Raw genomic sequence first — 22,949 nt, forward strand, 5'->3', positions numbered from 1 at the left:
TCCAAAGTTCACTGGTATATCCTACTTTCTTTTATTCTTGTTTACGTGGACTCAGACGCATAGAAAAATACAGTATATTGATTAACAGTTAGGCTTTGCCAAACATTCTTCAAATACATGACTAATAAGAAACTGCTAGGAAGCAGCTAGAGAAACCATGTGTGCCACATTTTGCAGAGGTTTCATATAACAATGAGACATTGCTGTACAAGTGGACAATATTACAGATAAATGGGCACACAGCTCTTCCATCAGGGCTGATATGAATTCCACAACCTTTATATATTTTGATTTCAGGGAATAACTAGTGATGACATCGTGTCACATTAGACAGACGTGGATGCAGCACCGACCTGTAAAATGATTTAAAAAAATATACATATATATCCATGACATACATTTTACTCTTGTCTATATTTTGCACACTTACACTTCCAACAGCATCCAAGCTTTTCCTTGGCTATGCCTCATTTTCTAAAGTCATCACTGGGTTATTCGTGCCTATTAGTGGGATAAAAACACAATCAGCTGAGAAAAGTATGACACAGTAGAACAGTAATGTGTTGTTTACCCCTCTGGTCGACATCAGCTGTAACGTCAATTTCAGTCCAGGAGGAGGTGCTGCAGAGAAGTCGACTTTGACTGTCACTCATTGGCTTGGATGGGAAGTGGCGACCTTCTGCTGCACTGGAGACAACAACAAAAAAACATTTGTCTCTTTGCATCCATCTCTAAATGATCAACTCATTCATTTTTGTGCATTGGTATTGCAGAATTGTTCAATGACAAGTACTTTTTTACCTCCTGTTTGCAGGGCTATGGCCATGGGGTGAAGATGGCTGCTCGGGGTCAGTATTCACCAAGCATGTTGGGAAGGCGCAACCATCCCCTAAGCTAGAGAGTGTGCAAGAGAAAGAGGTTATTATGAAAACTTGTTTTATACAGTATAATAATTTGATTGTTTAACTTGAATAATGATGATTTAACTTGCATGAGAAAGCGTTGTGATAGAAATAGGGGAATTCATACAGCATGAGTCCATTGCAAACAACAGCCTAATACGGCTTCTTTAAAATGAACATCTGAGCATTTTTAAAGTGCATACAGAGGTAGATAAAGTTGCTGAATGATAACCACTCATACAACAAAATATAGAAAGGACCTTGATGTTTGAGTGTACCTACTAGCGAGTTTTTGGGGATACGAGCATCTCTGATAAGTCCATGCTTTGACTGTTTTTTTTTTTTTTTTTCAGCTTTATTTACCCAGGGAAGGTCCAATTGAGATTAGGGATGGCTTTTTCAAGTGAGACCTGCACATTCATACTCCAGTGTAGGTGCCACTGGGAGCAAGGTGGGTGAAGCATCTTCCTTTACACTGGTATATAAATATAGATTATGTTGTCTCCATCGCGCTTCAATATAGCGCGGAGAAGATAGTACATTTTATATTTGTGTGCTGCATGTTAACATGACGAAACGCCATAAGTAGGACCATGTGACACCATAACAGTATCATGTTAGACCCGCTCGACATCCATTGCTTTCGTCCTCTCCAAGGTTCTCATAGTCATCATTGTCACCGACGTCCCACTGGGTGTGAGTTTTCCTTGCCCTTATGTGGGCCTACCGAGGATGTCGGTGTGGTTTGTGCAGCCCTTTGAGACACTAGTGATTTAGGGCTATATAAGTAAACATTGATTGATTGATTGATAAATGTAGGGAAATGAGTGTCTCCATGGTGACAGCCAGTAGACACAAAAACCTCATTTAAATGTGTCAGTGTGCACCACGTGCACAAAGTCTTAGTAGATCACCCGTAACACACCCACTAAAAGTACTATTTTATCATTTAGACACGCTATTTAGCACGTTATTAGGATATTACTAGAGCCTGATCTATTATAGTTGATCTAAGCTTGTGCGCAAAGGAATGCGTCTCTTAAGTGAGAAAAATAAGCAAATTTAGTGTGTCTGTCTTCATGACGATGCAGAATATATGCTGATCATCAGAAGGCTCACAATACTGGGAGGCGTATGTAAATTACATTATTTATGGCACACAATGTGATTTATGAAGACTGAAATTGTACAGCCGCCGCTGTTTGTCGTCTATATTTAGTACGTCTAGAACAGAGGAGTCAAACACATTTTAGCTCAGGGGCTGCATGGAGGAAAATCTATTCCCACGTGGGCCGAACGGGTAAAATCATGGCATAATAACTTAAAAATACAACTACGACAACTTCAGATTGTTTTCTTTGTTTTACTTCGGCCCAAAGTAGAACAAGCACATTCTGAAAATTTACATAACACAAATAATCTCCTTGACAAAACACTTCAAGTTAGTTGAAAATTCAGAGGAAAAAAATTGGTGCGGTTTCAAAAACACCATAAAGAACACGATGAATTTGGATTTAATCTCAGTTTATCGACAAAAGCAGTTCAACTTTCAGTTAAAGACCATCTAGGTTTGAACAAAAACAAAATAAAGGATAAATAAGAACTCTTCTATGTATCAAATACCTCATTTGTCATTTCCACTTATAATCCTGCGCTAACTCAACAAACCATACTTTTATTTTACTCCTGTTTGTTTTATGTTGAGTCGAGGGGGAAAAGTGGCAGCCCCGCTTTAGCGTGTACCTCTTGTTTGGTATAGGTGCTCGTCCCGGTATAAACTATTTACATTCCTAACAGAATTGCTATTGCAAGATCCAGTTGACACATTTAGAGCAGCAGTTTATTTCATTTAAAAATGCAGCTAATTTTTACACATAGCAAACTCATCTCGCGAGCGGGATTGAACCTATCCAGGCCCACGGGCCGCATGTTTGACATCTCTTGTCTAGAAAGAAGGTGCAAACTGGCAGTTGCGCAGAAGTAGCTGTGTGAAAGGAGGCATTTGTACGCCGTCCTACAAGTATGGTTGTTATCAAATATGGACAGTCAACCATTTATATACTAGACATATCCTTGATTCAGCAACATCCTTTTATAATTTTCTATCTGCTCGCTGAGTGAGTTGAGGGGCTGATTAAAACAAGATCAATGGATTTGTTTTGCTGTCTGCTAGTGTTTTTTTCAAACAACATTCGTTTATTCATATATCTGAAAAAAACTTCTTGCAATATGCATTTTCTTGGGTTTGGAACAATCCAGCACACGCTCGCAGTTAGTGCCAGCGACACCCAGGGCGCTAAAGTGATAGATGTCTCCCGCATGTTTGAAAAAAACAAAGGAAAATTCCACAGGTAAGAAGCCTGGTCACATAGATGTGCAGTAGATGGTTAGTGAAAAGGTCTTAGTACAGACAAAAAACTAATTTAAAGTACCAAGAACCGGATTTATAAAGATCCAAATACAACGCGGCAAATAGCGTGTGAATTCTATAAATTTGTGTGTACTATTAGTGGGCGTGATGTGTGTGAGTAATAACACTGCGTGTACAATTGAAAAATTGTACAGACAGCCTTATTTAAATGAGGATTTTGTGTGTACTACATGGGCCATCACCAAAGAGACACTCTCCCTTACTGCATATTCATGTTATCATGCTCATGGGAGAGAGGCTGCACTTACTGTGCACAAAATGCAAAAATATGCATATCGTAAGAAGTTATTTCATTTAGGAGAGACATTAATGATATTCTAAATGGAAAAAAAAAGCCACCATACACCAAAACCCGTCCATCCATCCATTTCCTACCGCTTTTTCCCTTTTTTGGTTGCGTGGGGCACTGGTTCTTATCCCAGCTACAATCTGGCGGAAGGCGGTGTACACCCTGGACAAGTCGACACCTCATCGCAGGACACCAAAACCATCAATTGAGTTTGTTTTAACCAGCCACTTAAAGGGGAACTTAACTTTTTTTAAAACAAATTTCTATCATCCACAATTTTTATGAAAGACATGACGCAGGATGGATTTAAAAAAAAAAAAATTGTTCTCAGTATTAAGTAAGCGTAAATAAAAGTCCGCTTACAGCGAAGCCAATGGCAGCACCACTATTTTGCCCATGAAATTTGATAAATAACCATTCAGAAAGCGCCAACAATGCCCCATTTACATTTCATGACTTAAATATTAACCAAATGTTAGTCATATTGTTATCATAAGTTCTAACACAGGCAAACTATTAATAGCGGCGACGTGATCGCTATCTGTGTCCCGATGTTTACATCATCGAGCTCCTGCTGCTTTCTCGCTTCCTCGCTCTCTGTAAATTTATGGTAGATATTAAATCATGCCTCTCACCTGGACAGAAAGTGGCTGGTGATATAATCCGACAAGTTGGGACACTTTGACCACCACTTAGAACCCGGAACTGACGAGAACGACACGAAAAGCCCTTGAATTTATTTAATATTCAGAATGCATTAAAAAAAATCCACCCATCCATCCTAATATCTTTTATAATGATTGTGAACGATTGGCAACATTCCCATAATAGTGCAGCTTTAAATTTATAAAAGGATGTTGCTTTGTGTAATATATTTTATTTCTGACACCATGCAATAAGTTGACACACACACACGTATGACGCAGGATTCCCTGTCAATAATATGTCTTTGCAACGCGAGCACAAAGTGTGTCAGTTTGCACGTACTTTTCAGACGTGCTTAATAGTGCTTGGAAAACGGAGATGAGTGTTGTTTAATCACAATATAATAATTTAAGATTCTAATTAGATTTGGCGTGTGTATATATATATATACGCAGCCGAGTGTGAAGCGACCGGAATGAGAATCAGCACCTCCAAGTCCGAGTCCATGGTTCTCGCCCGGAAAAGGGTGGAGTGCCATCTCCGGGTTGGGGAGGAGACCCTGCCCCAAGTGGAGGAGTTCAAGTACCTAGGAGTCTTGTTCACGAGTGAGGGAACAGTGGATCGTGAGATCGACAGGCGGATCGGTGCGGCGTCTTCAGTAATGCGGACGTTGTACCGGTCCGTTGTGGTGAAGAAGGAGCTGAGCCGGAAGGCAAAGCTCTCAATTTACCGGTCGATCTACGTTCCCATCCTCACCTATGGTCATGAGCTTTGGGTCATGACCGAAAGGATAAGATCACGGGTACAAGCGGCCGAAATGAGTTTCCTCCGCCGTGTGGCGGGGCTCTCCCTTAGAGATAGGGTGAGAAGCTCTGCCATCCGGGAGGAACTCAAAGTAAAGCCGCTGCTCCTTCACATCGAGAGGAGCCAGATGAGGTGGTTCGGGCATCTGGTCAGGATGCCACCCGAACGCCTCCCTAGGGAGGTGTTTAGGGCACGTCCAACCGGTAGGAGGCCACGGGGAAGACCCAGGACACGTTGGGAAGACTATGTCTCCCGGCTGGCCTGGGAACGCCTCGGGATCCCCCGGGAAGAGCTAGACGAAGTGGCTGGGGAGAGGGAAGTCTGGGTTTCCCTGCTTAGGCTGTTGCCCCCGCGACCCGACCTCGGATAAGCGGAAGAAGATGGATGGATGGATGGATGGATATATATATATATGTATATATATATATACATATATATATGTATATATATATATAAAGATATATATATATATAGTACTGTATGTCAGTTACTCTACTTACAGTGGGGCAAAAAAGTATTTAGTCAGCCACCGATTGTGCAAGTTCTCCCACTTAAAATGATGACAGAGGTCTGTAATTTTCATCATAGGTACACTTCAACTGTGAGGGACAGAATGTGGAGAAAAAAAAATCCATGAATTCACATTGTAGGAATTTTAAAGAATTTCTTTGTAAATGATGGTGGAAAATAAGTATTTGGTCAACCATTCAAAGCTCTCACTGATGGAAGGAGGTTTTGGCTCAAAATCTCACGATACATGGCCCCATTCATTCTTTCCTTAACACGGATCAATCGTCCTGTCCCCTTAGCAGAAAAACAGCCCCAAAGCATGATGTTTCCACCCCCATGCTTCACAGTAGGTATGGTGTTCTTGGGATGCAACTCAGTATTCTTCTCCCTCCAAACACGACGAGTTTAGTTTGTACCAAAATGGATACATGGATGATACAGCAGAGGATTGGGAGAATGTCATGTGGTCAGATGAAACCAAAATAGAACATTTTGATGAAAATTACAGATCTCTGTCATTTTAAGTGGGAGAACTTGCACAATCCGTGGCTGAGTAAATACTTTTTTGCCCCACTGTATATATATATACAGTGCCCTCCATAATTATTGGCACCCCTGGTTGAGATGTGTTAAAAGCCTTAAAATAAATTCAGTGTTTATTGCAGAAGAATACTGTCACACTGAAAATTGTAGGAAAATGTAGCCTTCAACTCAAATGAATTGTAAGAAAATAAAAAAATCCCTGACTAAAAAATAATTATTTTTCATTAAATCACCTGTTCCACAATTATTGGCACCCTTAACAATTCCCAGGAAATAAATATAATTGAAGCATTTCTGTCATTTCTACAGTAGTTTACAAAGTTTACCAGAGTACGTAGGAACATTTAATTAGTAATTCATCACTTCCTGTTTCCCTGGGGTATAAATATGACGTGACACCGAGGCCATTTCTCTTATCCACTCTTAAACATGGGAAAGACAAAGGAACACAGCATACAAGTGAGGCAGATGTGCGTCGACCTTCACAGGTCAGGCAGAGGCTACAAGAAGATTGCCACTCAACTGCAGCTGCCCATATCCACTGTGAGAGGAATAATTAAGAAGTTCAAAACAACTGGAACAGTGGTAAATAAGCCTGGACGAGGACCCAAGTTTATTTTGCCACCACGCACAGTGAGGAGGATGGTAAGAGAAATCAAAAGATCTCCAAAGCTCACTGTTACAGAATTACAACAAATGGTAGCATCCTGGGGTCACAAAGTCTCCAAATCAACCATCAGGCGCTGTCTACACGCCAACAAGCTGTTTGGGAGGCATGCACGGAGAAAACCTTTCCTCACTCACAATCATAAACGCAAGCGTCTGGAGTTCGCCAAACGGTATTGGGGCTTCAACTGGGACCGTGTGCTTTGGTCAGATGAGACCAAGATTGAGCTTTTTGGCAACAAACACTCTAAGTGGGTCTGGCGTACCACGAAAGATGCGCATGCTGAAAAGCACCTCATACCCACTGTGAAGTATGGGGGTGGGTCAGTGATGCTGTGGGGCTGTTTCACTTCCAAAGGCCCTGGGAACCTTGTTAGGGTGCATGGCATCATGAATGCTTTGAAATACCAGGACATTTTAAATCAAAATCTGTTGCCCTCTGCCCGAAAGCTGAAGCTGGGTCGTCACTGGGTCTTTCAGCAAGACAATGACCCTAAACATATGGCCAAATCTACACAGAAATGGTTCACCAGACACAAAATCAAGCTCCTCCCATGGCCATCTCAGTCCCCTGACCTCAACCCCATTGAGAACCTGTGGGGTGAGCTGAAAAGGAGAGTACAGAGGAGAGGACCCAGGTCTCTGGATGATTTAGAGAGATTCTGCAAAGAGGAATGGCTGAAAATCCCTCTTTCTGTCTTTGCCCATCTTGTGAAACATTATAGGAGAAGATTAGGTGCTGTTTTGTTGGCAAAAGGGGGTTGTACAAAATATTAACACCAGGGGTGCTAATAATTGTGACACATATTATTTGATGTCAAATAATTATTTCTCTATGTGGGATTTTTTCCCCACTGAATAAATGCACTTGTATTGAAGGTTGGATTTTTCTCTTTTTTTCCATTAAGGTCCCATATTATTTAGAAAAAAAATAAAATAATTGGAAGCTAAAAAACACATCTCAACCAGGGGTGCCAATAATTATGGAGGGCACTGTATATATATATATATATATATATATATATACATACACATATGGGGCTAAAAACTGCAACCGTAAAAACTTAATGACCCTGTAAGACCCTGCATATGGATCCTAAAAAAGACAAAAATGTTGCAATGACTAAAAGAAACACTCTAATATGTATTGATGACTGGTCAGTCACAGCCCACATTTCCTTCCTTCTTAATTTCCATCTCTCTCTCTTTCTTTCATTCGTTTATTTATATGTATAAATATAAATTATTATCTGTTCATCTTCAGTATTGTGGGCGTTTTGATGATCATTATATATTCTGCTTATAAATGAACACAGAGACGCAAAATGGATTGCACGCCTTATTCCAATCCGCTTTACAGACATTTAGTAGATCAATCTTGTGTGCTGTCAAGTTGGCACATGTTTTAGTACACACAAACCTTTAGTAAATCAGGCCCCGAATGGTCTATTTCAACTGCTGATTGTATACGTGTGTGTGTGATCCAAGGAGTGTACCTGGAGAAAACAGGAAAGGGCCAATATTTGGCTTCATCGCCAAACACTTGGCGGAAGTTCTTACTGGAGCCCAGACTGAATCCGTTCTTGTCTCTGCCGTGACGAAAAACAGGCGCACGAACAGCCTCTAATAGCACACACAGCCAAGGGGAATGGAATGTTAGTATTATGTAACAGACAAAACGGATGAATAGTAACACTGAGTGTCAGATGGACGCCATGAGTGACTTCTCCTGCTGAGGAGTGTCTATAATCAGCTGTTTGTCTTGCCCTGACGCGACAACATACACAACACACATCCGTCTCCTCTCTGTCTGACAACAACAACACAAAGATGCTCATGAAAGGAGGCGGACATGTGCAAAGAAGACAATGCAGACGACGCCTACCGAGTGTGGACCTGTTCTTGCAGACGAGCCAGCAGTGATAGATGAAAAGCGAAGCGAGGCTGACTGAGAACATTGAGGCTGAGAAGAAGAGGAACAGGATGTGGAACTTGGCCTGCGTGTCTGGGAAGCCATTCTGTGGGAGGAACGAGCGGCACAAATGCGTGAGTGGAAGCTACGCTCTGGTCACGCATGAACGATGTTGACCCAAATATAAGACAAAATCAGACTGTAATAATACTTTTTTAAATCATGTAATCAGTGCTGAATTGAAAAGAAGGATATCTGCTTTATTAGTCATCATTATCATACCATACTTTAACTTTTAGGACACTTTTATCCTACGGCACGGCTTCAAGTGTGTGTGAGTGACGGGAAGAAAAGCTCTTCAGGGTTGTGTTTTTCAGACTTTACACACAAAAAAAAATATTGTCCTATATTAGGGTCAATATCTCTACTTAGTTGGTGGGTGTTTACCTATTCAGTACACATAATCACATCTACCATACTAAAGTACGCTAACTAGCTTGAGTGAATGGCCAAATTGTTACCAGATATTCCTTCAGACGGAAATGGGCTCGACCTCCAGCCTTGTGGAAAAAATGTCAAATCGAACAATGACTGAGTTCTTTACAGATATTATCTACTTGTAATCTACCCAATATATATATATATACAGCATATATATATATATATATATATATATATATATATATATATATATATATATATATATATATATATATATATATATATATATATATATATGCTGTATATATATATACAGTAAATATGTATGTATGTATGTGTATATATATATAGAATATATACAAACCTTGTTTCCATATGAGTTGTGTTAGATGTAAATATAAATAGAATACAATGATTTGCAAATCCTTTTCAACCCATATTCAATTGAATGCACTACAAAGACAATATATTTGATGTTCAAACTCATAAACTTTATTTTTTTTGCAAATAACAATTAACTTAGAATTTCATGGCTGCAACACGTGCCAAAGTAGTTGGGAAAGGGCATGTTCACCACTGTGTTACATTACCTTTTCTTTTAACAACACTCAATAAACGTTTGGGAACTGAGGAAACTAATTGTTGAAGCTTTGAAAGTGGAATTCTTTCCCATTTTTGTTTTATGGAGAGCTTCAGTCGTTCAACAGTCCGGGGTCTCCGCTGTCGTATTTCACGCTTTATAATGCGCCACACATTTTCGATGGGAGACAGGTTTGTACTGCAGGCGGGCCAGGAAAGTATCCGCACTCTTTTTTTTAACAAAGCCACGCTGTTGTAACACTTTTCTTGCTGACATAAGCAGCCATGATAACGTTGCTTAGATGACAGTATATGTTGCTCCAAAACCTGTATGGACCTTTCAGCATTAATGGTGCCTTCACAGATGTGTAAGTTGCCCATGCCTTGGGCACTAATACACCCCCATACCGTCACAGATGCTGGCTTTTGAACTTAGCGCCTATAACAATCCAAATGGTTATTTTCCTTTTTGTTCTGGAGGACACCACGTCCTCTGTTTCAAAATATAATTTGAAATGTGGGCTCGTCAGACCACAAAACACCTTTCCACTTTGCATCAGTCCATCTTAAGTGAGCTCGGGGCCAGCCAAGCCGGCGGCGTTTCAGGATATTGTTGATAAATGGGTTTGGCTTTGCATAGTAGAGTTTTAACTTGCACTTACAGATGTAGCGACCAACTGTAGTTACTGACAGTGGTTTTATGAAGTGTTCCTGAGCCCATGTGGTGATATCCTTTACACACTGATGTCGGTATTTGATGCAGTACCGCCTGAGGGATCAAAAGCTCGTAATATCATCGCTTACGTGCAGTGATTTCTCCAGATTCTCTGAACTTTTTGATGATTTTACGGACTGTAGATGGTAAAATCCCTAAATTTATTGCAATAGCTCGTTGAGAAATGTTGTTGTAAAACTGTTTGACGATTTGCTTAGAAAGTGGTGACCTTCACCCCGTCCTTTTTTGTGAATTTCTTGGCATTTCATGGAAGCTGCTTTTATTCCCCATTATGGCACCCAATTGTTCCTAATTAGCCTGCACACCTTTTGGATGTTCCATATAAGTGTTTGATGAGCATTCCTCAACTTTATCAGTATTTATTGCCACCTTTCCTAACTTCTTTGTCACGTGTTGCTGGCATCAAATTCTAAAGTTAATGATTATTTGCACCAAAAAAAAATGTTTATCAGTTTGAACATCAAATATGTTGTCTTTGTAGCATATTCAACTGAATATGGGTTGAAAATGATTTGCAAATCATTGTATTCCGTTTATATTTACATCTAACACAATTCCCCAACTCATATGGAAACGGGGTTTGTATATATATATATATATATATATATATATATATATATATACATATATATATATATATATATATATATACATATATATATTTTATTTTTTTATTTTTTGTATATATGTGTGTGTGTGTGTGTGTGTATATATATATATATATGTACATATATATATATATATGTATATATACTGTATGTATATATATATATATATATATATATATATATATATATATATATATATGTATGTATGTATGTATGTATGTATGTGTGTGTGTGTATATAAGATTGAGGTATGTACTTACCATCCAAAACTTAATGAAGTACTTAAGGTCTGTAGCCGTTATAAAAAGGCAGTAGAGTAGGGAATATGACAAGAACAGCATAAACGGCTTATAGTTGGAAAATCCCACGCAGTTGTTAACCCTGTGGATATAACATGAGACAGCAGTAAGTACAACTGTAATATTTCACATTGTACACATACATACTGCATCGTTGTAGACGTAAGATGGCAGGAAGCTCATGAAGTTAAAATGAGTCACATGTTAACATATTGAAGGGGACAATTTATGCGAAACCAACTTTTCTTACCCATTGGTTCCTGGTTTTGTGTACTGTATTTGAGATATGAATGAGTCTGTAAAATGTTTGATATTGATAAAATAAGTTTGCCTTCTTTCATACTTTCTCCAAACAAGCTGTTTGGAATTTTCTCAATTTGTGACGTTTTATCCCAATTGTGACATCAGCGGATATCTCGATATAGGGTCAAGTTTTACCCGAAGATCTTTGCGCATGTCCGCCATTGTAGCCCGACTACGTAGTCACCAAACTCCTTATCTTTCTCCATCCTCTTGTTGTGATGCAGACTGGCTCCTACATGCACATGCATCCTCTGATGTTGTTATTTGTAAAACAAAGTAGTATGAAGTTCTAACTTATATGTCAGTAGACTCCATATGGAAGCGCTAAAAAATAATATTAAAACTCACGTTTCTTCATGGAATTCAGTGTTTATTTTTGTGTTTTTGTTTTCTTACATCCATCCATCCATTTTCTGCCGCTTATTCCCGTTCGGGGTCGCGGGGGGGCGCTGGCGCCTATCTCAGCTACAATCGGGCGGAAGGCGGGGTACACCCTGGACAAGTCGCCACCTCATCGCAGGGCCAACACAGATAGACGGACAACATTCACACTCACATTCACACACTAGGGCCAATTTAGTGTTGCCAATCAACCTATCCCCAGGTGCATGTCTTTGGAAGTGGGAGGAAGCCGGAGTACCCGGAGGGAACCCACGCATTCACGGGGAGAACATGCAAACTCCACACAGAAAGATCCCGAGCCTGGATTTGAACCCAGGACTGCAGGACCTTCGTATTGTGAGGCAGACGCACTAACCCCTCTGCCACCGTGAAGCCTGTTTTCTTACAGTACAACAATAATTTTTTACTTAATACTTGGAAAAACAGGTGAAAATCTTTTTATGATGCTTTGAAAATGGTTTAAAATAAAATAATTGCATAAATTGTGTGGTTTGATATTCCACGTTTCATTGTCAACACTAAAATTAGATTTAGTGTGTGAATGTGAGTGAGAATGTGTTCTGTCCATCTGCATTGGTCCTGTGATGAGGTGGTGACTTGTCCAGGGTGTATCCCCCTTCCGCCCAAATGCAGCTGAGATAGGCTCCAGCACCCCCCGCGACCCCAAAAGGAACAAACGGTAGAAAATAGATGGATGGATGTTGTCACTTTTACTAAAACTGTGACCTGATATTAAGCATGCACTAAATGTTGCAATTATTGTTATACCCTTACAATTTAGCTTTGAATAAGGATCTTTTATTTTATTTTATCCAATATTATTTCCTGATTGCCTTATCTGGTTACAACATCAGCTTATCTGCTAAATTCACTAAATCTATCAACAACTCCTCATGTAAAATGGGCAGCTGATCATAAAATGCACGTAATAATTGATTTGAGTAATAACTAGACTATTTTACAGAATTAAAATACCTTTGCATTTTTTTGTCTTAAAGTTCTGTTTTCACAATTTTCAACTCTCGACTTATTTTTTCCCTTTTTTCTTTCTATCCCCTCTGGCTGAGGGGATAGTTATATATATATATATATATGTATATGTGTGTGTGTATATATATACATATATATATACCTGTATATATACATATATATGTGTGTGTGTATATATATGTATATATATACACATATATATATACATATATATATATACATATATATATATATATATGTAGAGCTACAAGAGAAGTATCCCACACTTCTATTTTGTTAAGTAAATATGTACAGCAGATATGGGCGTCTACATCAACAATAAGATTACCCTGAGCAGCTGGATGGGACATATGTAAAAAAAAAAAAAAACATTATTTTTTTAAAACTTTGGACGTCTTGAAGCCAGATTGTGGACGCAAGTGGGCTTGACTCTTGGTGTAAATACCCATAGTGAAAATGCGCACGGTCTGGTCTGGTTTTTGGTTATATCTAGCGTACGTACCAGGGACAGTGGTGATCCATCTTCAGGATGCATCTGAAACAAAACAGGGTCAGATGTAAGCGTTATTGGATCTTCCTCTGTTGGTCACGACATCATGAGCTCCTGTTCTTGCAGATATACTACTGTACGTGCAGAGCGGGAGTCATACTTATCGCAAACTGAACAATGGTGACATCGATCAGGCTTCAGCAGCTGGCAGCGGTCACAAAAACGGATTGCTGAGGAGAGACAGACAATTAGAACACACAGCGACGACTTGATTAATAAGTCCCTTAAGTGTAAATAAACATATCACATAATCTTTAAAGTGCCGTTTTTAGGAGTAAATGTCAAATGGTTGGGATTGAGTGATGCAATGTTGTCTGTCTATCTGTGTTGGCCCTGTGATGAGGTGGCGACTTGTCCAGGGTGTACACCGCCTTCCGCCTGATTGTAGCTGAGATAGGCTCCAGCGCCCCCCGCAACCCCAAAGGGAATAAACGGCAGAAAATGGATAGATGGATTTCTTTTTGGTCTTTGAAACAGTATTTAGAGTCACCACTTTGTGAAATAATGTTTTCTGTGTATTTTATAACATTGTCATTTTAAAAAGGTACATCAGGCAGTGAGTTTTCTTGGTAGCCCAACTTAATGTTTTGTTTTCGTTTTTACATCCATCCATCAACCCTCTACTGCCTAATGTTCAGGCTTGAGGAGTTCCTATGGACTGGCTGTCAGTCATTGACAAACATATATCGACAGCACACAACCTGATCTACTAGTATCCAAATAACAAATGTTAAACACTGTGTGCTAATTGTGATTACTATTAGTGAGTGTGTTGCGTGTGATCTACTGAGACTTTGTTTACAACTAGCACCAAGTGCAAAAGTGGTGTAGACCGCACATTTTTTTTCTCACAATCTTTTCCCGATACATACGAAATCATACATGGGGGCAAAAAAAATATTTAGTCAGCCACCGATTGTGCAAGTTCTCCCACTTAAAATGATGACAGAAGTCTGTAATTTTCATCATAGGTACACTTCAACTGTGAGAGACAGAATGTGAAAAAAAAAATCCAGGAATTCACATTGTAGGAATTTTAAATTTTAAAAAATTTATTTGTAAATTATGGTGGAAAATAAGTATTTGGTCAACCATTCAAAGCTCTCACTGAATGAAGGAGGTTTTGGCTCAAAATCTCACGATACATGGCCCCATCCATTCTTTCCTTAACACGGATCAATCGTCCTGTCCCCTTAGCTGGAAAAACAGCCCCAAAGCATGATGTTTCCACCCCCATGCTTCACAGTAGGTATGGTATTCTTGGGATGCAACTCAGTATTTTTCTTCCTCCAAACACGACGAGTTGAGTTTATACCATAAAGTTCTATTTTGGTTTCATCTGACCACATGACATTCTCCCAATCCTCTGCTGTATCATCCATGTATCCATTTTGGTATAAGCTTGTCGTGTTTGGAGGAAGAAGAATACTGAGTTGCATCCCAAGAACACTATACCTACTGTGAAGCATGGGGGTGGAAACATCATGCTTTGGGGCTGTTTTTCTGCTAAGGGGACAGGACGATTGATCCGTGTTAAGGAAAGAATAAATGGGGCCATGTATCGTGAGATTTTGAGCCAAAACCTCCTTCCATCAGTGAGAGCTTTGAATGGTTGACCAAATACTTATTTTCCACCATAATTTACAAATAAATTATTTAACATTCCTACAATGTGAGTTCCTGGATTTTTTTTTCACATTCTGTCTCTCACAGTTGAAGTGTACCTATGATGAAAATTACAGACCTCTGTCATCATTTTAAGTGGAAGAACTTGCACTATTGGTGGCTGACTAAATACTTTTTTGCCCCACTGTATGTGAAGACAGTCCAACATGTGCTGCTTGGTTATTTTTTGCACAAAATAAAATATCAACCACATTATACATATATACATAAATACATATAATACACAGAAACCCTTAAAAGATCAGACCTAAAGACAGCACAGGTGTAATGCATACCTCCAGAGTTGGTGCGAGTGTAGATTGGCAGCTTCTTGGCTATTCTCCTCAGGATTTCCTGCTGAGACTCACCCCTGTCTTCACGCTCCAGCAACTCTTTTTCCGAGTAGGACAGGTGAAACTTTGTAGAACAAGACGCAAAGAAAACACGAGCTGTCACGTCCTGTCAGTGCCTGTTTTATTTTGTACTCTAGCATGTTAGACACGTGCAGGAATATGTTGTTTAAGCGTGAAGAAAATACAGGCAGGGTTGTGTTTTTACTTACTTAAATGGAAGAAATAACTATGATGCGCACAAACAAGTTTTGATTTTTATTACAACCGCCAAATCTGAGATGATTACCAGTGTCATAAAGCAAAGCCTCATCTGCTAGGAAACGTTGCATTGTGACTTTGGGAAGTCCTCTAATTTTGAATGTGTGTGTCGTCAGAGACACGAAGCTGAGTTGCTGCATCATAGACTATTGCGCCTCTTGCAAGGTGTTATTAGTCCAAAAGCAGCACTCACTCACACACTGAGGCTGCAACCTACCTACCTCTGGACTTCCCACAATAACTCAACTCACGCTGTCAATAACAAAGCGCCGTCGCCTCACTCACCTCCTCCAGGGGGTTCATGGGATTGGTGAAGATAGTCTGCCAGTAAGCCCAAATAAACATGATGAAGATGACATGGTACAACATTAAGTATAAGACTGAAAAGGAGAGAAAATTACAATCGATCATTCGTGAAAATTGTGGTTACGAGTGAATTTGAAAGGCTTTTAGTTTTTTTTAGTTTTTTGCACAAGACAAATTAGTATGGGCGTCTCGACGCACTTCCTATACCATACTGATATCAGTCTTGAGTATTGGCCCATACCAATATTGATTAGATACGATATCAGCATGAATCATACAGTGGGGCAAAAAAGTATTTAGTCAGCCACCGATTGTGCAAGTTCTCCCACTTAAAATGATGACAGAGGTCTGTAATATTCATCATAGATACACTTCAACTGTTAGAGACAAAATTAGAAAAAAAAAATCCAGGAATTCACATTGTAGGAATTTTAAAGAATTAATTTGCAAATTATGGTGGACAATAAGTATTAGGTCAAACATTCAAAGCTCTCACTGATGGAAGGAGGTTTTGGCTCAAAATCTCACGATACATGGCCCCATTTATTCTTTCCTTAACACGGATCAATCGTCCTGTCCCCTTAGCAGAAAAACAGCCCCAAAGCATGATGTTTCCACCCCCATGCTTCACAGTAGTTATGGTGTTCTTGGGATGCAACTCAGTATTCTTCTTCCTCCAAACATGACGAGTTGCGTTTATACCAAAAAGTTCTATTTTGGTTTTATCTGACCAGATGACATTCTCCCAATCCTCTGCTGTATCATTCATGTATCCATTTTGGTATAAACTCGTCGTGTTTGGAGGAAGTAGAATACTGAGTTGCATCCCAAGAACACCATATCTACTGTGAAGCATGGGGGTGGAAACATCATGCTTTGGGGCTGTTTTTCTGCAAAGGGGACAGGTCGATTGATCCGTGTTAAGGAAAGAATGAATGGGGCCATGTATCGTGAGATTTGAGCCAAAACCTCCTTCCATCAGTGAGTCCTTTGAATGGTTGACCAAATACTTATTTTCCACCATAATTTACAAATAAATTCTTTAAAATTCCTACAATGTGAATTCCTGTATTTTTTCACAGTTGAAGTGTACCTATGATGAAAATTAGACCTCTGTCATCATTTTAAGTGGGAGAACTTGCACAATCGGTGGCTGACTAAATATTTTTTTGCCCCACTGTACATACTTTTATGAGTTGGTAGTGTACAATGTTCAAAAGGCTTGATTATGACTCAATTGTAAGTGGAAAAAAAAAACAATTACTTCTTACTAAACGCCTGAAATGGACTTATGCAGTTTTTAAATTGAAGTGGAGTGATAATTCATTACTGGATACCGTCCAATATGCTTCAGCCTTGGAGACTTAGTGTGTTTAAGTATAATTATTCAATACTTGTTTATTTATAAATGTGTTGAAGACCGCAATATTGTTTAATTAAGGACAACTTATTACATGTGTCTAGCTTGTGTGCTATTGTGTGCGTAGCTGTTGTGGAGCTGCTCACTCCTAGTAGCCCACAGCCTACCATGTGTTACCTGACCTGCCATCGATTGGGAGAGCATTTACTTGTTCTGTCTGTCACTACAGAATATGTTGCTGGCAAAGACTTTTTTGACTAATAAGGGGAAATTAAATACTTGGATAACATTAATGTACTGCAGCACAGTGGTTGGGAATCCCTGGTCTAAACGTGCTGAAAAGGGAAAAGCCTTACAAGCATTACTGCGCTCCTATAAAGTATGGGAAATTAAATTCACAAATCCCACACATAAAAACATGCTCTGTAAGCCCCACAGACATCGTTCAAAATGCGAGCCAAATGGACAGCTGCCTACCTCCGAAACATTTTCCAAAGTCCAACTGGGACTTTTTTCAGAGTCAGTTCTTAGGGTTTCTTTAAATATACAAGAATCATGGTAAAACTATAAACGATGACATTGCTAAAAAATCCAGGTGGAATAGTGTTCCCTATTAAGTATGAGGAGGAAGTCATGAAAAATATGTCAGGACGCAGATGACACAGACTGCAAGAAATGTTTTGAGGAGAGTTGCAGCTGCACGGACGTCTCCCGACTGGAATCATCGCGTCGTCTGACGCTTGGAGATTAAATAATTCTTCTTGATTTCAGACATGTGTTATGAAACACTTACCCTTTTCCCACGTGTTTTCGATTGACACTGCAAAGAGAAAAAAATACATGTAAGGAGCATTTATATATGTCAACTTAAATACACTAAACCCTATGCTTGGTTGCAAAGGACAACATTTGTCAAAAATATGAACATAATTGGTCCACATACTATATATATATATATATATATATATATATATATATATATATATATATATATATATATATATATATGTATATATATACATATATATATAGATAGATAGATAGTACTTTATTGATTCCTTCAGGAGAGTTCCTTCAGGAAAATTTAAATTCCAGCAGCAGTGTACAGAGTTGAGATCAATTTAAAGAAAAAAGTAAAAAGTAAATAATGGGGGTTTAAAAGGAAACAAAATAGAGAAATATTACAAAAAGAATAAAAACAATGGGAATAACAATATAACAGTAAAATAAGAATATAACAAGACAAAGTAGGCAGTAGTGACCATGTTATGAAAAAACGTATTGCACTGTTAATGTTTTGCATCCCCTGTCATCTTAATACCCCCCGTCCCCCGCCCCAGAGAGGAGTTGTACAGTCTAATGGCGTGTGGGACAAAGGAGTTCTTGAGTCTATTAGTCCTGCACTTGGGATGAAGCAGTCTAGCACTGAACAGGCTCCTCTGGCTACTGATAACTGTATGCAGAGGGTGACTGCCATCATCCAGGATGCTCACTAGTTTGTCAACAGTCCTCTTCTCTGCCACCGTCACCAGTGAGTCCAGTTTCATTCCGATTGTAGAACCGGCCCGCCTGATCAGTTTCTTAAGTCTGGAACTGTCCTTCTTAGATGTGCTGCCCCCCCCAGCACACTACCATGTAGAACAGAACACTGGCAACCACAGACTGGTAGTACATCCACAGGAGTTTTCTACAAATGTTGAAGGAGTGCAGTCTCCTGAGGAAGTACAGCCTGCTCTGTCCTTTCTTGTACTGGTGGTCCGTGTTAACAGTCCAGTCCAGCTTATTGTCCACCCATTTTATATATATATATATATATATATATATATATATATATATATATATATATATATATATATATATATATATATATATCTCCATACATTTCCTACCGCTTATTCCCTTTGGGGTTGCGGGGGCGGTGGTGTCTATCTCAGCTACAATATATATATATATATATATATATATATATATATATATATATATATATATATATATATATATATATATATATATATATATATATATATATATATATATATATATATATATATATATATATATATATATATATATATATATATATATATATATGCTAACTTTCAGATAAAATCACAGACTGGTGCACAGGGAGTACCTGACACACTTTTCTGCAAACAAGAATTAGCCAAGCATCATGAGCAATTAACGAGGATAACAACCTCACTCTTTCACGCACGCACATGCTATATGTAATGAAAGGAGGTAAAACTGCAATGCGTTTTACTGAGAGGTGTTTCCAGTACTGTATGTCAGTTACTCTACTTACAGTGGGGCAGAAAAGTATTTAGTCAGCCACCGATTATGCAAGTTCTCCCACTTAAAATGATGACAGAGGTCTGTAATTTTAATCATAAGTACACTTCAACTGTGAGAGACAGAATGTGAAAAACAATCCAAGAATTCACATTGCAGGAATTACAAATAATCTTTTTTGTAAATTATGGTGGAAAATAAGTATTTGGTCAACCATTCAAAGCTTTCACTGATGGAAGGAGGTTTTGGCTCAAAATCTCACGATACATGGCCCCATTCATTCTTTCCTTAGCACGGATCAATCGTCCTGTCCCCTTAAAAGAAAAACAGCCCCAAAGCATGATGTTTCCACCCCCATGCTTCACAGTAGGTATGGTGTTCTTGGGATGCAACTCAGTATTCTTCTTCCTCCAAACACGACGAGTTGAGTTTATACCAAAAAGTTCTATTTTGGTTTCATCTGACCACATGACATTCTCCCATGTGCTCTCCGGCAAACTTCAGACGGGCCTGGATATGCACTGGCTTAAGCAGGGGGACACGTCTGACACTGCAGGATTTGATTCCCTGTCGGCTTAGTGTGTTACTGATGGTAACCTTTGTTACTTTGGTCCCAGCTCTCCGCAGGTCATTCACCAGGTCTCCCCGTGTGGTTCTGGGATTTATGCTCACCGTTCTCATGATCATTTTGACCCCACGAGATGAGATTTTGCGTGGAGCCCCAGATCGAGGGAGATTATCAGTGGTCTTGTATGTCTTCCACTGTCTGATAATTGCTCCCACAGTTGATTTTTTCACACCAAGCGGCTTGCCTATTGTAGATTCACTCTTCCCAGTCTGGTGCAGATCTACAATTCTTTTCCTGGTGTCCTTCGACAGCTCTTTGGTCTTGGCCAAAGTGAAGTTTGGAGTCTGACTGTTTGAGGCTGTGGACAGGTGTCTTTTATACAGATAACGAGTTCAAACAAGTGCCATTAATACAGATAACGAGTGGAGGACAGAAGAGCTTCTTAAAGAAGAAGTTACAGGTCTGTGAGAGCCAGAGATCTTCCTTGTTTGAAGTGACCAAATACTTATTTTCCACCATCATTTACAAATAAATTCTTTAAAATTCCTACAATGTGAATTCCTGGATTTGTTTTCACATTCTTTCTCTCACAGTTGAAGTGTACCTATGATGAAAATTACAGACCTCTGTCATCATTTTAAGTGGGAGAACTTGCACAATCGGTGGCTGACTAAATACTTTCTTGCCCCACTGTAGCTGCATGAGAGAGTATTGGAAACGCCTGTCTGTCAAATGACTTAGAATTTAGTGTTTCCCATTAGACTGCAATCTATTAGTGGTAGGTTGTTGTTGTTAAAATTGTAGATTCAAACTCATTTGCAAAAAATGACACAAAAAAAAAACATGGATGGCAAGCAAATTAATTATGTTTTAAAGACAAATTAATGAAGAGTATCTACAGGGGTTTGATTAATAATTCTCTGGCAGACCAGGTACACTGTAGGATGTGTTTATGAACGAGGGCGAACAGGTGGCACCATGGCCTGGGCCGAATAAATCAATTAATCGAACGATAAATTAAATTAACTTCACAATACATTTAATTGCCATGTTTATGTTTGTTTTCTTTGTCTTTCGCTTTCATACAGGGTGGAAGAGGGTTCAACGTTGGTTGCCGAGTTTTTTGGAAAGTGATAGCAACAACAAAAAAAAAGACAACAAAACAAACCATTCGACTCAGTTTTTTTCATCGGGGGAAAATCATTCAATCAAAGTGTATTTATATAGCCCTAAATCATAAATGAATCAAATAGGCTTCACAAACAAAAACAACATCCTCGGAACTGATCCCACAACTGGGCAAGAAAAAACTCAACCCAATGGGAACAATGAAAAACCTTGGAAGGGACCGCACCACACTGAGTCATGTTTATGTTTAATAATGTGAGATTCCAGTCAATAGGGAGGTCAGCAAATTATCCTCTTGTATGTACAGAAAATACAATATTTATTGAAGAGCAATTTTTGCTAAAATAGATTGAGAGACAATTCTATTTTTGTTTACTTATTTGGGACGATTTAAAGTTATTGACCTTCCATTTACAACAGTAAAAAACCCAAATGATGAATAAAAGTTTAAAGAGTTATTTCCATTATTAGTTTTTAATATTATGTTTACAAAAGTACTTGATTTTGTCTCAGAATAATGCTAACAATAATACCATTTATTGGCAATAATTTGTGGGACAATACCTCAAATGGATGGATGGATGGATGGATGGATTGAATATCTCGTCTATCGAAATGTGTTATCGGCCCAGGCCTCTTGGCACCATATCTGTCTGTGGTGGTCCAAATTTATTTGTGGTGGCCCCAAACCTGTAAACCATCCTGTTTTCCCAAGGAAAACTCCCTTTGAAGTATTGTTTTTCTTATTTCCTTAAGACATTCACATTCCCGTAATTTAATTTTTTTTTTTTTTTTTTTTTTTAAATCCCATTCTGTTTAGTCCGCAATACTCGAAGAAGTCCAGCCCACAATGTCAGGGCTACAAAACAAAAGCATACCGATGAAATAACTTGTTTGCACCACAGTATGCAATTGGGTCTTTTACACCAGCACACCCACTGGTGAGTTATGCGCTCTCATAAAAAAATAAAAAAAAAGTTATATTTTTTAAGTGTATACTTTGATAGCAGTGACGTGCTGTCAAGGGAGGCAAGTGAGGCAGTGCCTCACCTGACACCAGGTGGCTTAACCATGAGATGTTCCAAAACGAAGTAATAGAATAAAATATGTTTTAATATTTCTCTTTTTGTTTATGCTTTTTATGAGATTTTGGTGTGGTTCCTGTATATTTTAAAAATTTTCATGGACAAAATCGCGGAAAGTCCATGTTTCCTGATCAAAACAATGCGCAGGCCGCCACAAATAAATGAATGTACGGTTAACACTACGAGCAATGTTCAAATGAATATGTCAACAAAAAATGAATCATGTATGCAACTTTCTACAAACACAACATTCAACCCCAATTAATGAAAACATCATAAAGCTTTGTGTGTTACGGCATCATGCATTATCCTGACACCGAAATC

The 22,949-nt window shown here is 38.8% G+C and overlaps 1 protein-coding gene across 2 annotated transcripts in view; it reads right to left on the reverse strand.

The window, feature by feature from the left end:
• Window positions 1-7: 7 nt before the first annotated feature.
• Window positions 8-22,949, reverse strand: part of zdhhc2 (zinc finger DHHC-type palmitoyltransferase 2) — a 31,060-nt gene continuing 8,118 nt past the window's right edge. The window contains exons 2-14 of one of the 2 annotated variants that reach the window (XM_061901799.1): window positions 18,346-18,372; window positions 16,172-16,266; window positions 15,572-15,692; window positions 13,711-13,780; window positions 13,563-13,595; window positions 11,327-11,447; window positions 9,224-9,262; window positions 8,676-8,808; window positions 8,287-8,413; window positions 802-894; window positions 572-687; window positions 431-501; window positions 8-353 (exon numbers count right to left, since the gene is read on the reverse strand). In XM_061901799.1, coding sequence (XP_061757783.1) covers window positions 461-501; window positions 572-687; window positions 802-894; window positions 8,287-8,413; window positions 8,676-8,808; window positions 9,224-9,262; window positions 11,327-11,447; window positions 13,563-13,595; window positions 13,711-13,780; window positions 15,572-15,692; window positions 16,172-16,266; window positions 18,346-18,372 — 1,016 coding nt within the window. In that variant the 3' untranslated portion in view covers window positions 8-353; window positions 431-460. The remainder of the gene's footprint in view (window positions 354-430; window positions 502-571; window positions 688-801; window positions 895-8,286; window positions 8,414-8,675; window positions 8,809-9,223; window positions 9,263-11,326; window positions 11,448-13,562; window positions 13,596-13,710; window positions 13,781-15,571; window positions 15,693-16,171; window positions 16,267-18,345; window positions 18,373-22,949) is intronic. The other variant, XM_061901800.1, reaches the window with a different exon arrangement.

The sequence above is a fragment of the Nerophis ophidion genome, linkage group LG05 (genome assembly GCF_033978795.1).
Source record: "Nerophis ophidion isolate RoL-2023_Sa linkage group LG05, RoL_Noph_v1.0, whole genome shotgun sequence".
Taxonomy (NCBI): Eukaryota; Metazoa; Chordata; class Actinopteri; order Syngnathiformes; family Syngnathidae; genus Nerophis; species Nerophis ophidion.